This window comes from Capra hircus, chromosome 16, assembly GCF_001704415.2.
Source record: "Capra hircus breed San Clemente chromosome 16, ASM170441v1, whole genome shotgun sequence".
NCBI classification, from domain to species: Eukaryota; Metazoa; Chordata; class Mammalia; order Artiodactyla; family Bovidae; genus Capra; species Capra hircus.
In genome coordinates, this window is record NC_030823.1 from 27,103,569 (window position 1) to 27,121,159 (window position 17,591).

The window sequence follows — 17,591 nt, forward strand, 5'->3', positions numbered from 1 at the left end:
ATGCTCTAGACCCTCTTTCCTCAATGATAACCACTCTGTCTTTACTTATTTTGCAAAATTTCTATTTATAAAGTTCAACTTGAAATAATGGATACACCCTCTAGTTAAAAAATTAAGACTGTGTAACATGAACGCTTCGAGAAGGCAATGGCACCCCACTCCAGTACTTTTGCCTGGAAAATCCCATGGATGGAGGAGCCTGGTAGGCTGCAGTCCATGGGGTCGCTAAGAGTCGGACGTGACTGAGTGACTTCACTTTCACTTTTCACTTTCATGCATTGGAGAAGGAAATGGCAACCCACTCCAGTGTTCTTGCCTGGAGAATCCCAGGGACGGGGGAGCCTGGTGAGCTGCCGTCTATAGGGTCGCACAGAGTCGGACACGACTGTAGCGACTTAGCAGCAGTAGCAGCAGGAACATGAATGCTAAAAGGGCTAATAAGGTGATAATTTTAATGGGTGAAAAACAACTATCCTTTGGAAGGATTATCAAATTCTATGACTTTCTTTAGCACTGTGCACACCTTAGGTAAAATTAAATAGCTCTATGTTTAAGGCTTATCTTTAAAAAAAACCTTTTCATGTTTAAAATAACGTTGAAAATTATCATCAATTAGTTTATTTCCTCCATTTTCCAGTGAGGAAACTGAGACACAGAAATGATAGATATTCTTTTTCAAATTAATTTAAAATCAGTCCTAAAATCAAATCTATTCCTCTCAAGTCCCCTACTTCAGACAGTCAAGAACTGACCATATTTTAATTGTGTGCAAGTGCTCCATTTCAAGATATTTTTCAAGAAAAGAATGCCATGTTTAACACACGGGAAACAAGCGCTTGTTTATCAATGACCACATGCTTTTCAAATTAGGTAACTCAACTGAACTGTTCAAACAGCTTTGTAGTATAAAAGGTTGATCTGAAACTGTTACTATTTGTTGCTTTAATTCCTATATAACTTTTACTTTGAACTCATTATACTACAACATTATTGGTACTCTTTTAAGCCCCACTCGAACTGCTGATATTTTAAAAAATGAGTGACGGAATGGGGAAAACGCGCTCTGAAGATAAAGACAGGATTCTGATTCTGACTATGGGACTGAGTAAATTCAAATTCTCTGAACCTCTGATGTGCACAATTCGAGTACAGACACTATGTTATCTGACTACTACCAGGATTAGGAGACAATGTCACGCTAATAACCTAGCAAATGCGTAACACTGAGGTCTGCCAGACAGTCGGTAAATGCCTGTTATAGTGATCAGTACCACTGTTATCTTTACAGGCTATTCTGAAGTGCAGGATAAGAAGACAAAGATTAAATTGTTCATTACAGGCATAACTATCAGGTCTACAAAACTGATAGCTGTTTCACTAAGACGTCTTTAGCCTTCCTTTTCCAATCTTTTAAAACACTATCATTTAAATTTTTTTACCTCTTTTAGAAGTAAAACAGTTTAAGGTTCCAAAATTTCCTATTACTCCTTCCATTTTTTTCTGTGTATATAGGTATTAAACACAATGCATACTGTATCTAAAATACAAACAATATCTTTTTCTTATTGATTTTTCCCCCAAACTGCTTCCTTTCACAGAAATATGTGAGAGTACTCTTCTTCCTTACATTCTTGCTAAAACCAAACTTGGTGGGTCTGTTTTGGCCAATGCTGAGTACAAGCCAATTTTTTCTCTTGAACAACTATACACCATGCACTTACATTTAACATTTATCCTATTACATTAAACCACTGTCCCTACCCTCTACCACTGCTGACACTTTATGAAAACTGATGAACCAAAACCTGAGGATCTGAAAGAAGTAATACAGCATGAATGCTACTGTTTAATTTCTACAAAAATATCAAGTCTATATTCTTTTCGAATACATTCACCACCTGTCAAATATATGTACATGGGATTATTTTTTAAAAGAACAAGTACAAATAAAGGGCAGCGGCTGCTGGGCACCCACCTGCTTCAGCCTGTCATAGTCTAGTCCCTCCGTCTGGACTCCATTGGCACTGGGCTGTGACGAAGGCGCAGATTTTGGTCTGGACAAATGAAATTTTCAGGACAGGTAAGTAATGCTTAGCATATTTAATGAGTTCATTAGTAATTGCAAACTTATCAACCCAACATCAGATTATAGTACATTTCTTAAAACATGTGTTAAAGAGTTAATTATCTTAATAGTTGCAGATGTACAAAAATAATTAGGATGTACAAAAATATTTTTTGTTTTTTTATCAGTATTTATAAGGAAATTAGAAAAAGTTGATAACATGACAAAACTTTTCCAGTAAAGAGTAGAAGACAATGCCCTTTGGGCACGAGGAGGGTGGCAGGGTAACAGGTGGCATCATGACCAGGACAGACGGGAGGCCAGCTGCAGCGACCCAGCCCAAGTAACACAATCTTGTTCTCTCCTTTTGAAACTGTACGCTATCTAAATATGTGGCAAACCAATAAGAGCGAAATGATAAAGACCAGACTGTTTCACTCTGTATAAATCAATTTTCAAATTATATGCCTTGGTTTCCGGTGGCATGAGGAGGAACTGCTTAATGAGTATGATTTCTTTGTATGTGTTCCATTCCATATCAAGTATCAAAATAAGTAAGCATCTTGGAAATATGATTATTAAGTTAAAAATAAGTTATTAAAAATTTAAAAATGTCTGTTCCTATCCAATTGGCTTTGTGGCTATTTCCCAATGAAGTTTTTACAAAGATGCTCTCTGAATGGTCATCTAACTACTTCCACAAACTTTCTTTGTTTAAAAAAAGGGGGGAGGGTAAGGAGACAGAAGCAGACTGTCAATTACTATTACATTTTCAAAAGTTGAGCTTCTGTTAAAAAATTTTACATGAAGAAGTAAGTCTTAAGGATTAGCCATATTTTAAGCAAAAAGTTTCAAAATCAAGTCAGTCAATCATGACTCCCTCTCCAATTCTGGCAAGAGAAAATACTAAGTGGGAAAATTTAGAATTTTAACTGAATGATACTTCATTTTCAGCTTTTAGTATATATTAAATGGCCACTTTTTAAGGGTCACAAATCAATGCAAAAGAAAACAAGTAGGCCATATATTTCCAACTTTGCAGAATACCAATGTGAGATATCTGAACCAAGACTTAACAGGCATAACTTTTTCAAACTTACAATTCTTATAAGGTACATTACACTTCAAACCCATAGGCACTGTGTGTGAAGATGAAATCTTGAGTCATTTAGGTTTATATGAAACATATGACAGCTTAAAAGACTGTTGTGAAAAAAGTCAACCAATTTTACTACATATCTGCTGCTATGTTTATATGAACAAGAAAAATAATAACTCATAAAATTTCATTCAAGAGGCACTGAGCTAGGCCCTGTGCTGGATAAGATTTATATGACATACTTCCTTTCCTCTTGAGACAGTATACCTTTTCACCTTGTTGAGGAGGTGACTTAATTCCATAGTCATTTAAGATGCACTGAGATCCACAGTGTGCAAGTCACACTGCACTGCAGAGTCTGGTCTATACAGTAAGTGTCATAAACGTTGACTTTTATGCATTTCATTTACCCATACTGCCTGTTCCTGCTCTCCAGAAGTAAATTATTATTTATTCTGCTTTTCTTTTACATTTCACATTTAATTGGTACACACACAGTTTTGGTTTCTTTTACTAAACTTACATAATGAATATCCTTGAAATTCATGTGAATAACAATAGTCTGTTACTTAACTGGGGAGTATGTTATAAATATATCCATATTTATTAAACAATCCAGAAAATTATTGTTATATAATTAAAAAAATCATGGAAACATGCAATTTGTAAATAATTTAATTCATGCTAACATGCAATCCACCACCACCACCGACCGCCACCACCACCACCATCACTATGATGATTAACTAAAGGGGGGAACTTTTCATACTTAAGGAAAGACGTAATCACCACTTTTTAAAAAAAGGTTTATCAACAACATTATCTCAGGGGGATACTATGTATGAAAGCTGCAAACTGGAAAGATTTACAACAGAAAATCTCATCGTTAAATGCTATTTTTCTATGTGTTAGCAAATTTTCTAAATAAGTCTTTGGACAAAACAATTAAACCACCTCAAAAAAAGTAGGAAGAACTATTTCACTACTGTATTATAAATACTTTATGCAAATTTAACTGGCTAACAAAACGAACTTGCCAAATAGTTTAATCATCAATGGCATGAAAATAACTGTAGCTAATAACAAACAATGTGGTCGAATAGAGTCTGATTACAGAACTCCTTACTCACTACCAAAGACAACCTCCTGTATATTATTTATGCTCCCAGTAGACTTGATGTGTATTTTAAAAAACAGATGCATATAGTAACATGAGTATAATATCTCAGTTATTTCTAACATTAAGGTTTTCACCATAATTGATAACAAAAAAGGGGGATTTTTATTACTTTATAACGAGAGTGCTGCCTCTAGATACTGCCTATAAAATAACTACACTGCAACTATTTAAGTCCCTGTTCTGCCAAATTAATTCTAAATATAGCTTACGCACTTGAGGATCTTAAGAAATTGTCAATTTTTTTAATTAAGAAAGAAATACGTGGTTCATATCCTAAGTTTTCTTAATTAAAAAATGGTATAACAGGACTCATCCTAGAAAACAAATAATCTGCTCAAGGATATTAGATGTTAGGTTGTTAAAGATACTCAATTTACTGCAAAGTATGTAGGAAACAGAGATTTTCCTCAAATAATAAGTTATTCAAAATGGCTATTCACTGTGGCTGTAATACTGTCCTGTCTTCCAGTGACAGAGTACAGGATCTTCTGTTCAACTTTTTAAAGCCTTGTCTTATAAAAAGAATGGCTTTTAAAATAAAATGCAAAAGCTAGACACTCTCGATACACGTGGACTTCGATTCTCATTCTCGTATTTCAGGTATGTTGACCATTTATATTTATCATAATCCATATATCAACTGATGGCAGGGAAATGAATACTATTAATTTTTCTCACTAAAGTCACTCAGAATTTTTTCTAAAAGAGTGTTTTAGATACAGCTTAATACAAAAGATTTACGTTATCGCCATTTCTCCTTTGTGGTGATTACCAATCCATGTAGAAAAAGCTCAGCCCTATCCTGAAAATGTTATTTAAAAGTCTCAAATCACAAAGTCACATCAGGATGATACCTGTGTAATGAATCATAGGACCTGTTGTCAAAAACAATCTGATTTTTCCTTGGAGAATCCCGTCTATGAAGGGGAAAAACCATTTAAAGGAATACACAATAGAACTCTTAAAAATAATTCTCATTTTGTTACTGTTTTACAGGTTTTTAGTTATAGCAAACAGAAGAACTAAAGGAGTCCATTAGCTTTAAAATACTTGTAAAAAAAGAAAAGATTATTTGGAGACTAAGTCTAGTTATGTGAGGACACTGTTTACGTGATAATTACAGAGAATTCTTTTAAAAAATCATTATGTAGTGGCTACTTTTACATACTGTAAAACCTACTTAGGTAAAAATTCAACAAGTATCAAAACACAGGACATTTCTATTAGAGTGAATATAAATAAAACTACAGACTCAAATAAAAAGCACAGTAAAAATCACTGTAGCTTGAAGTATCCAAAATTAGCTCTTCTGAGGAGGCATGTAAAGAACTTTTTCCCATCTTGAATACAAGATCTGTAAGCTCCCAATAAATGCCATGGGAAGAATTCATAAACTTTCCAATGTACGTTTCAGTCATGATTTAGAGCTTTTTTTCTAATTTATTTTTTTTTATTAAAGGATAATTGCTTTACCTCACATGAATCAGCCATAGGTCAACATTCTTGCTTTTATTCCACTGTCTGACATCTTCACTTAATACAGCATATATATGTTACAGGATATTAATCCATCTTATCATTAACATAATTTTGACACTGCGTATTTATACTTTCAGTACTGTGCAAGGATAAAGTATGCTTAAATAAAAGCAAAAAAAAAAAAGGCCAATATACTTGTTTTCAGAAGGAATGAGGGGAGTAATTTAGGAAGAAAAGCAATACAGTTCTTTAATTGGGCATTTTAGAAAGTTCACTCTGGGAAAAGAGAGGAAAACCATCTACCAGAATTAGAACATGATTACAATATACTACTGTATAATAAGAACCCATATTTGATTAATCTATACAAAATATTTTTAAAATAGTGATGCTTAGAACATTTATTAAACTTTCTTTAGAAGTGTGAAAAGTCTGTGAAAGAATATTCTTTCCTTTATTAACTGAACCCAACCAGAACAAGGCACACATACATTCCACCAGGAGAAGTTTTCCCATGTCCCGTCTACGACAGAACTTTTGCCATGAATTTAAGCTTAGCTTTAGGCAAGCTCACTATGGCATCCCTATCAACGAGGCAGGGATGAAAGTAGTGACAAAGAGGAGGCATTCCTCCCCGTTACAATTTGCAACTTCAAAGGACACGACACATCACAGGTCTGTTCTTATATGCACAGTACTTGACAAACTGGGTGTGGTACAGTGCTACTGAAGAAAATCTGTAACTACTACTAGAGATACATTAGAAGGCTACATCAATTAGGTATCTGGGAACACAAATGCAGTTTTTCCACTCTATTGAAGAAACATGTTCACCAAAAGCAATTCCAGTCAAACATATTCATCTTTCAGTGACGGAGAAACTGAAAGCTTTTATACATTCAAAAAGGCCCAGCTTCTTTGTGAAATTTAATTAACTATGTCATCACCAAATCTTTCCCACCAACAGAAAGAACCACACAAAAAAACCAATCCAAATTTAGACTGAAGCTCATGTACACAGACCTGTGATAATATAAGGTCTATTTTTGTATTTTTTAAAATTAGGCTTCTATAATTAGATGTTAAGTCTGCTTTTTCATGAGGCAAAAATAAGGCGAACAGCTCAGAAACAAAAGGCAAAAAAAACTTTTCTGTCTCAAGACACATACTTTTCTTTTGGAAAAATATGAGTCCTTTAAACTGTCTCATAAACCAAGAAAATGTTTCATCTGTGTTTAAGATCTACAATATAAAGTTAGGTATGACAGAAAAGTATACCTGCCTAAGGCATACTGGATTTGCTTGACTATGCGACACACAGCCACTTGTAGGAACATGAATTAACTAGTCTTGTCCCTGAGCATTATCTTTCTTCACTCAACTATAATTAGAAGTTTCAGCTGAAAAATAAATCTTTCTACTTTATAAAGTCAAAATTTTAGGTTGTATTCTGTTCTCTCTTAAACACTATAGCCTTTTCTCTCCAGCGCTTTTCAGTTTGAAGCATTATGCCTCTTTCAAAAGTTCATTGTTATTTATTGACAGTAATAATGATATTGAGGTTATACAGGAGAATGTCCTGTTTCTTAAGAAAAATGCTCAAGTATTAGGGCTGAAGCAATATATATTTGCAAACTGCTTTCCAACTATTCAGAGGGAAAAAAGTGTGGATGTGTAGACAAGAGTTCAAGCCAATGTTGGCAAAATGTTAATAACTGGTGAATCTAGGTGATGGATACATGGATGTTTGCTATACTATTCTTTCAATTTTCTGTCGCTGTTTTGAATTTTTTCAAAATATAAGTACTGGGAGGAATAAAAGCTATCTAGAAATTTCAGACAACCTGGGTGATAATAATAAGCATATGGTAGAATTCAGACCGATAAAAATGCAGATGTTAATTTCTTCTTAGATACAACTGTAATATAAAACTTAGAAAAAAAATTGATTACCTGGAAATAACAGGTGACTTGCTGCCATTCATTGTGTTTGTTCTTTCCCAAGGTTTTCTTGTCGGTTCTTTAAAAATTAAAGAACTTGTGTTAAATATCCTATATGCTCCCAGAGTTAGGATTCTAATTTGTATAATTTCAGATCCCAAAATGAAAAGAAATTACTAAGCAACTAAGTGTGATAACTTTCTCTACGAAGAACATAAGATTGTTAAATTTATAATACTGTAATTCTAAACACCAGATGGTAAAAAAAGTTTCTCTAGTAAAAATAGGATAATAAGGGTAGGATAATTTTAATTAATTACAATGAAATTATAGGAATTATTTTAAGTTAATAAGGATAGCTTAAATTTATTAGAATGGGAGAGTATGAACTATACACTCTTTTAAACTATTTTCAGTGCCAATGATAAAACAAATAAAAAGAATCTTCAATGTGTTCATGTACTTCTACATTTAATCTAAATTCAAACAGCCCTCTTGGCAAAAAACTCAAGCAACTCAAAATATATTTCAGATTCATCTCATTCTACTGTACTTCCTTGATTTTCAAACAACCAATTGTCAGGACTTAGCAGACAATTCCAGTTAAATAAAATTAGGTTTCTCTGAGCTTTCAGTTGACTGTGTTCTGAAAAACGAAGCTCTAAACTGTTCTTGCTAACCTGGGCTGCCTGGCTGATGCTGTCACTGGCCTCACTAGACAACTAGGTGAAATCCGGAGTGGAAGCCTCTCATGGAAGAACAAACTTGGGCCATAGGACAATCAAGTCTAAGTTGTGCAGAATTTTAGCTTGAAAAACTGCTGAGTTCTACTGTGCCCCCTCAACTGGCCTATGGACGTGCACGTATGCAAAACTAAACTCTCAACTCAAGCCTGAAGCACTTATGTTCCAGATTTCTGCTGCCTTCAGTCATCTAGTGAAACAAAGTCATCATTCATCTTGCTTTACTCCTTGTCCACCAACCAGTCAATCAATACTCCTTCTGTATTCTCACAGCTAACACACTCTCTCACTGACCACCACAGACTGAGCCAGTGGACGTCAGATAATCAGATGAGGATGTCTACGACAGACAGAATCAGAAACACATCCAAGAGATACCTCCAGAGTAGGGGAAAAGAGGGGACTCCTGAAGGACAACTGGACAGGCAGTGGATGGTCGTAAGAACACTGTCACTAAAGAAGAGGCAGGCGAAGTGATGCCTCCTAGTCTCTTCCAGCTCCAACTCCCCATCTCTGCCCATGCCATACCCACTTCCTTTTGAAAAAGCACTCCTTTCTCTACTTCCAGCTAAGCGAAATACTCTTCAAGGCAAGGCAAAATGTCATTTTCTCCTACAAAGATGATCCAGGTGACTCCCAACTATACAATCTCCTTCTCCTTGATACATTTTAAAATATTCAACATGTGGTTATGAAACATTAACTTTTCACTTGTGTGTGTGTCTCAGCATCCAAGCTGAATCATGCATTTCTTATGCTTAGGGTGACTTCATCTTTCGCTTCTTTTTGGCCTGGCAGGTGTCTGACATGCGGCAATTAAGGGGAAAAAAACTGACTGCATCAAGTGAAGTAAAAAAGCCTCTGCTGCTGCTAAGTCACTTTAGTCGTATCCGACTCTGTGCGATCCCATAGACGGCAGCCCACCAGGCTCCCCCGTCCCTGGGATTCTCCAGGCAAGAACACTGGAGTGGGTTGCCACTTCCTTCTCCAATGCGTGAAAGTGAAAAGTGAAAGTGAAGTCGCTCAGTCGTGTCTGACCCTCAGCAACCCCATGGACTGCAGCCCACCAGGCTCCTCCGTCCATGGGATTTTCCAGGCAAGAGTACTGGAGTGGGGTGCCATTGCCATCTCTGAAAAAAGCCTCTAGACTTTTTGAATGAATCCTTAATTTTATAAAAATGGTACACATGTGCAAACACACATGAAAAAAATACATACAAAACCCATGCTTCAGTTTTCCATGTTTTAAATCAGGGGATATACATTAGATGAGGGTTCTGTACATGACCTTCAGGGAATTAGTGAATATTTTGAAATGATGATCAGTTTTGTATAAAAATATGATTTTTTCTTCCCTGGGAGAGGGCTCATAGCTCTTTTCAAATTCCAAAAAGTTCTGTGACTCTAAATTATAGCTGAGTCCTAAAATATCTATGGTTTAGTAATAGCATGTACACTGATTTTGGGAAGATAAAGGTAAAAATAAGTAAATCACAAACAGAATTTTTACTTAAGGTAACATAAACTGATTTGAGTCCTATTTAGAGGAAAAATTAGTCACAGTTACAATATAATTATAATACAGCAATCAGGCCACTATAGAATCACTATTCAGTGAGAATGAGTGGTTGTTATAGGCATTTCCCTATAGTTGATTCCTATGGCTAACTCTAAATATTAATTCATCAAAATGATCAAACTTCATTCCAAATTAGGTAGGAGAGAAACAGGCAGTTCAGTGTTTAGTCATTTAGTCAAATATGAAGAAATGACATATAAAATCCTTGCCTTTAAGAATCAATTACTAAAAGTATTTCTCTTTCATCTAGATGACATATTTTTCCTTGTTTAAATGAGTAACTTCAAGTGATTAACAATAATATACATAGAAGGTATAAAAATTATGATTTTCAGAGAAAGTCACAGAAAAAACAGTTTGGATTTTAATAGTATCTCCCAGTGTCATCAAGATATGAACAGCTGCTTCAGGGTCACAAAAGGTAGAGGAGAAAGTCAGTGCTTTCAAATGTGAACCAAGAATTTTAACATTTTAGTAGCTAAGCAGTCACTTAATCTAAACATGGGGAAAGGGAGAATTTTTTTAATTGGGAAGTACTAATATTTAGATAAAGTTCATAAAGATGAAAATGTATCCCCTGAACTTACCAGGTGTAGTTGTTGAAGAGGCCTTAGAAGATACAGGCTCTGAGTCTTCCTAAACATACAGAAATACATATTAATAACATCGTATCTTCTAGAAACCTGCTGTATACATTTGGTGCTTTATACCTTCTAGAAACCTGCTGTATACATTTGGTGCTTTATACCTTCGGCCATTTCCCACTTTTGCCTTCATCGGTCTCTTCTCTCTTCTGCTCTAAGTTTAGACTTTTTCATGTATCCTAGCAGCCCCACCTCCAAACTCCTCCCTCCCACACTGCAGTTCCTCGGGGCTCCCTTCCTCGTGTGTTCTCACTGAGACCTGCACACTCAATGAGAACCACACTTGCCAATGTGCTGCTGAATGGAAGAGAGGGCACAGCTAATAACCACCGGTATTTGGTCAAATTCCTTCATTTTTAAATGAAAGGAAAAGGAAACTCTCAGATATTTTAAAAACCCAGGAAAAAGTCCTTCACTCCTTTAAAGGCAGGCTTAGGTACATAATTAAATATAAGTAAGAATTCCAGTAATTTTCCCCTAACTATACACATTCAACCCATTTTACTAAGAATGTCATTAAAAATATATAAAAAGTGATGCCATTTTTAATATCTGAAGAGTTAAAAATAAATATTGTTAGTTGAAATTAATTAAATTCAAACTAATCTTTGACATGAGCTATACTTGAATCTCACATTTTCAGGTGCAGCAGACTATTTTAATTTTTATTTATTTTTTGCTCACACCACTTGGCATGTGGGATCTTTGTTCTCAGACCAGGGATCAACCTGTATCCCCTGCAGTGGCAGCATGGAGTCTCAGCCATTGGACTGCTAGGGAAGTCCTCATGAAGTAGACTCTTTCTTATTAACTTACATTTTTGTCTTCTTTTTGTTCTGTTTCTATCGTTGATCCCTTTTCAGCAATTCTTCTCCTAGGAAAAAGGAGAAGGTACATCAGATAAAAAAATTAAAACAAATCATGTAACAGTTTAAAACTATACCAAAAAGGAAGGCCTGCATCTCGTTAAATTATACTTAGAACAAAATTAACACAATTCTTTCAATTCTGGACACACCCACGTAATTTCTCACTCACCTCCTGGCCAGCAGGGCACTCATTTCTTCCATTAAACCACTACCCCCTAAAGGAAGGGGTCCATTTCCACGACCTGTATCTGTTTTAGACGAGGCTGAATTCACACCAGTGGTGTTCCCTCCGCTTGGGAAAGAGGCATCTTCCATCTTGATGAGAATACAAACACATAGTAAACTCCTATGTGGGGCAATCCTAATATATCAATCTTTTATTAATATATTACATTCAAAACAGAAGGATATATCCACATTAATTTCAATAAAAACATCTAGGTATTATTTTTAAACCTTAAGAACCAATGGAGTAATTTTATGTATCAGTGAAGTTTTATCAAAGCTAATATAACCAGTAATGGCATAACATGCTATCACATGTCTCCTTGTATAAGGCATTGAAAAGGATGTATCACTTTGGTGGTAAAAATTGCAAAACCTGTCCCCCAAAATGCATAACCTCAATCAAATCTTAGAGATATATCAGATCTACAAAATACTTAATTATTGTCTTCAAAAATGTCAGTATCATGAAAAGAGGAAAATTAGGAATTATTACATTTTAAAGTAAATTAAATAGATATCACAACAAAACGTAACAGGAGTGACCCTGGAATAGGAAAAAAATTGCCATAAAAGACATCATTGGACAACAGGTGAAACTTTAATAGATTTGTAGATTATGTAGCATTGTATCAATTAAATTTCCTGATTTTGATAATTATACTGTGGTCATGTGGGTGAATGTTCTTCTTACAAAATACACACTTCAGTATTTAGAGAAATAGGAGCATAGTGTCTCTGATCTATCCTGAATTCAGACAGAAAGAGTGTGTGAGTTTATGCAGAAGAAAACATATACGAAGAATAAATATGGTAAAATGTTTAGTGGTCAATCCGAGTAATGAATTTACACTATTCTTGCAACTTAAGTTATTTCAAATTTTTTTAGTGAATGAAGTTAATAACACAGGGTTCATACAGTGAGAATACAATAATTTCAATATTTTAGATGCTGAGACAGAATCAGACACACATAAGAAATATAATAAATTAGGAAATCCATTTACCCGTGACACTTTCCTAAGTTTTGCTCCAGCAATTGCAGCTGCAAGTCCAGTTAAAGGGCGATTGTCTTCAGACATGGATCCCGAAAAAAATCCAGATGCAGGGAGGGGAGGAGCAGGAGGTGGAGGAGGAGGAGGGGGTACTTGATTGGGAAGAGGTGGTGGAGGAGGCGGGGGCGGAGGCCCTGAGGATGGGAGTGGAGGGGGTGGAGGTGGTCCTGGGGGAGGAGGGAGTATGGCTGGTGCCTGGGCAGGACCTGGCGGGAGTGGAGGAGGGGGTGGAGGTGCAGGTGGTCCCAAGACAATGCCTGAGAGAAAGAAATGTTAAGACTGTCAATGATAGAGCCACGTTACACTATCTCAGGAGGAAAGGCATGTAGAGTGACATGCTAAATTAAACATTTATCACAAATTTATGAGCTCAATTTACATAAGTTAAAATCCAAGTCAGTATTAAAAAGATACAAAAAATATTTTTTAAAAAATGCTAAAATTTAAAGCCAAATCTTAAGCTAACTACTTAAACGTAGAGTTTTAGTAACAGAACTTTGAAACAGATGGTCTAATTAGGGTTTTTTTTTTCATTCATGGGGATTTAGTAAATTAAATGCTTATAAAGGTCGGGATGGAGGTAGCATCACTGAAAAGAGAAATGTATGTGTAGTTCGGCTATTAGTGTTATTTGAAATAACAGATCCAAAATAACCTGGACAAACCTTCGGAGTTGAGATAATAAATCTTACACTAATGAAACATATAGTTTACTTGCTTTCCAAAATGGCTGAATCGAGACCATGAAAGAAGGGCAGGTCCCAGGCTCCAGCATCTCAAAAATACTCCATACTTAAATACAGTGTATCAAGAGTGTTGAGACTAACTGAAGCAAAGGAATCCTTACTTTATTAAAACAACCAGGAGACAACAGAACTTGTACAGAGTTTTAGCCCAGAAGATGGGGGTGGGAGAATGTCCAGGTCTTGTAAAATCACAAAGTAGTGGATAAGAAGGAGAATCCGGAGGCCGACCCTGTAGGTCCTTCCCGCTTCCTTGAAGCCTTAAAGGGCTGTTTTAGGACAAATAAAATGCTATTTGCATATTGGGAGGTTGAGTTTTTCAAAACTGGTAACTTTGAACAGTGACACAAGCTGAAACGACGAACTCCTGGAAGAAAAACTGTGCTAGGCTGTCAATCTTCCAACAGAACTCTGAGGATACAGGAGGTGGGGTGACTGACCGTGTCAAACTGTGCCTCTTTTGTCCAGCACTACTTTCACAGTGATACTGAACTGCATCTACTAGAATTCTGATGCAGCGTTTAAACAAAATTCAGCAAGTCAACATGAAAAATATATATACGGAGATAACAAGACCCCTAGAACTAAGATTTTTTTTTTAAGATGTGCTTAAATCCAGACTATAAAACTCCTTCGTAAGTACAAATTTGTCATATTCCTTCCTGAATTTCTAATTAAATCCTATTTTAAAAAGGGAGTGATTGCTAGGAATCTTTTTATTTACTTACAGAACGAGGTCCTTCTCTACTTAGGAATAATCCATACCTAGAAGATTACACCTCCCTTCCCTGTCACTGAGACAGCAAAGTTCGAGCATGGGGAGTAGGGGGATGACTGTAGAGGATGCTACCATCTCCCAACTATCCCTATAGGCTTACAATCCCGACCATGGAATCCTTTGGGGCAAACGTCACGACTGCCCTCTCCCCAGCGTGTGCAAAGTTGGGATGCTCCCCATGGTTTAGGGTGGCAGCCACCCCTGGAAGTCTGATATGAGAAGCCCAATGCATACAGGAGGGGCCAAAAAGAAACAGGGTCCAAGATAAGAACTGTCCCAGAGGAGACTCCTGGATGACACAGATCTAATGACTACAGTTGGGCACTAAACATAATTTCTGTATTTCCCAGAAATTAAAGGAAGACACGTTTGACTATATATTTATTGTGTGGATTAATGTGTCTAGTAATGTTTTCCCAGTGATTATTCAGAGAAATGTACAGAGACCCTGAAACACGGAAAAACACCTCCAACACTGCACAAAAACCCAAATCTAGCTCAACAGGGAAACTCCTCCTACTGATCCTCCAAATGCAATCAATCCAACAGAAAGAAACCCACCTTCAACTTTTTCAAAATCATCCTCCCCATTCTTCTAGGGAAGTGAAGCTGTCTGGGGTGGAACATTTTCAAGGGCTTAGCGGTTAGTCGCGATCAGGGAAGCCTTACCCTGCTGGGCTGGAGTCTCGGCCGGCTGAGAGGCTGCCTGCAAGCCTGGCTCAGGAGCAGAGGAGTCTCCCAGCACAGAGTTTAGAGGAGTCTCCACAGAGGCAGGGGCAGCTGCAGAGGGAGAAGGGAGAACACTAGGCTTGGATGAGGGAGTTGAGGCAAGAGGGGTGCTCGGAGGCGGAGGAGGAGAAGCTTGAGATCCACAGTGTGAGAGTGGTGCCAGGGAAGGCAGTGGCGGCGGTGGCGGCGGCGCTGCTGGCCCTGAGGTAGGCGGCGGAGACACGGGGTGCGGGACAGAGTCAAGCAGCCCGTTGGGCGCTGTTGGTGAGGGGGGCATCGGGGGCACAGGAGAAGAAACACAAATGGGGAGGACAGGCCTTGGACCCGTGGCTTTGCCTGGGGGGCTGCTAATCATTACTGGAGGAGATGGAGGGAGGGGTGAGAAATTGGAAGTCGGCCAGGCACAGGGCTTCGTAGCTGGAGGCTGAGGAGAGGGTGTGTTCACAGGAGAAGAAGGTCGAGAGTTTTTGTTCAGAGGACGAGGAACTGTAGCATAGTGGGGAAGAACGGGGTGGAAGGCTGAACCTAGAGATGTCGCAAAACGTGTCGCGGAGTGTCGAAGTGGTGGTGTAGGGGGTGTGGAAGTAGGTGGCAAAGCGGTCACTACAGCGTATTCAGGAGTGGCCTCTGACACTGGAGCTGAGATGACTTTAGCGTATGATGGAGGAGGTGCTGAAGGAGGCTGGCAACTGGCATACTCAGGAAGTGGAGCGCTATACAGGGAGCTGTCGGAGGATGGAGCTGGACAGAGGTAGAAAGCAGCGGCGAAAGACAGGATAAAAAAGGAGAGAGAAAAAGGGAGCTAGTAAAGCCACAAAACCAGCATTCAGACAAAATGTACAAACGTAGACTACAGTTAGTTCCAGAGAATTAAAGCACATGTGCAAATACCTGACTTCACTCAAGAACGTTTTAACTTATAAATATTTAGATCCAAAAGACAGTATGTTTTTTTTAAATCAAGTAACAGATCAGTAAATCAAACTGATTAGCTTATTTTTACAGCAAAAAAATACAGTCGTCTTAACCTTCATTATTTTATCCACTGAAAGGACATTAACATTACATGAATAAGATCACAAAGAATAAATTGCTTTTTAAAAATAATAGAGAAACTAGCAAAAAGTTCATCAGTAAGGGCTAGAAGCCTCCAAATTCAATGATCATTTGTGGAAAAGTTATGTTGACTATAATCCCAGAAAATAACTAGGCAATCAAAACAAATGAATTAACCCAACAAACCAATCAATATTTAATCAACCCACATTGAGAATTTAGATATAGATCATATGGAATAGAAAAATTGTTAAATCCTATAATAAATGTTAATTTTAATGAATGTCAAAATACCTCGAATTTTTAGTCATATCTTTACCCATACATCCTTCAATAAAATTCCATCATATTTAGTAATTTTCACTAATTTTTCACAATATTAAAATATGTTTACATTACTAGTCAGCTTTAGAGATGGTATTTTTTAACTTGCTGTTTTTAATTCCTCCTTCAAAAACTTGAGAACACAATCAAGCAAATTTCTGGATAGCTACAGTATTCAAGAAAATTGAAGCAACCTCAAAAGGGAAATATATCCCAAATTCATCTAACACAAAAAAATTTCCCATGAAAATAATTTACACTTTATAGCCAATTTATAGGCAGTTAGAAGAATTAGAATGCCAGAATAAAATTTTCCAAGAGCTTTAGGTCTCCAAGCAATAAAAGCAACACAGAGAGAAATTAAAAAAAAAAAAGATAAAGTAGCAATCGCCACATATTTTTTCTAATTTCGAATCGTACTGCTTCATCCCAAGAATCTCAAATGCTAAATATTCTTCCTAATTTATGACTCCACCAAACACCACCAAGCTCAGACATCAGGAACACAGAACAGTCTGTAAACTTCTTACCGGCATTTGATATCCTCCGCTCTCGCTCCCACTCCAGCTGCTCCCTCTCTAGCTGCTCCTGCCGCTCTCGTTCCTGCCGTTCCCGGTCCAGCCTCTCCAGCCTCTCCCGCTCCTGGCGCTCCCGCTCCAGGCGATCCTGGCGCTCCCGCTCCTGGCGCTCCCGCTCCAGCTGCTCCTGCTCCAGCCGCTCTCTCTCCAGCCTCTCCCTTTCTAGCCTCTCCCTCTCCATCCTCTCCCTCTCCATTCTTTCTCTCTCCAGCCTTTCCCGCTCCAGCTCCTTTTGTCGTTGCTGCTCTTGTAGTTGCCTGAAATTAAGAAAGTAAACAGTAGGCAATTATGGCTACTCACAATGAAAACCCATTCTTTTCACAATGAACCTACAAGAACCTTATTTCTGATTTAAATACAAAGCGGTGTAGACCATGCAATCAACATCTCTCCTTCCAAGTGAAGAAGGACTATGTTCAGTAGAGACAGCTTATGGTACATACAAATGAAAAAATTTCTCTTACTAGGATCATTTTCGCTGTTTCAGGACATTAAACTAATGTC

At 37.2% G+C, this 17,591-nt stretch overlaps 1 protein-coding gene across 10 annotated transcripts in view; it reads right to left on the reverse strand.

Annotated features, from left to right (window-relative positions):
* ENAH (enabled homolog (Drosophila)) overlaps positions 1-17,591 on the reverse strand; it is a 161,761-nt gene that overhangs the window by 13,992 nt on the left and 130,178 nt on the right. For 3 of the 10 annotated variants that reach the window (XM_018060212.1, XM_018060211.1, XM_018060214.1), the window contains 9 exons: positions 17,040-17,344; positions 15,070-15,870; positions 12,832-13,136; positions 11,769-11,914; positions 11,547-11,604; positions 10,674-10,722; positions 7,777-7,843; positions 5,199-5,261; positions 1,976-2,054 (listed from right to left, as the gene is read on the reverse strand). In XM_018060212.1, the coding sequence (XP_017915701.1) occupies positions 1,976-2,054; positions 5,199-5,261; positions 7,777-7,843; positions 10,674-10,722; positions 11,547-11,604; positions 11,769-11,914; positions 12,832-13,136; positions 15,070-15,870; positions 17,040-17,344 (1,873 nt within the window). The remainder of the gene's footprint in view (positions 1-1,975; positions 2,055-5,198; positions 5,262-7,776; positions 7,844-10,673; positions 10,723-11,546; positions 11,605-11,768; positions 11,915-12,831; positions 13,137-15,069; positions 15,871-17,039; positions 17,345-17,591) is intronic. The other 7 variants (XM_018060215.1, XM_018060213.1, XM_018060216.1 and 4 more) reach the window with 3 other exon arrangements.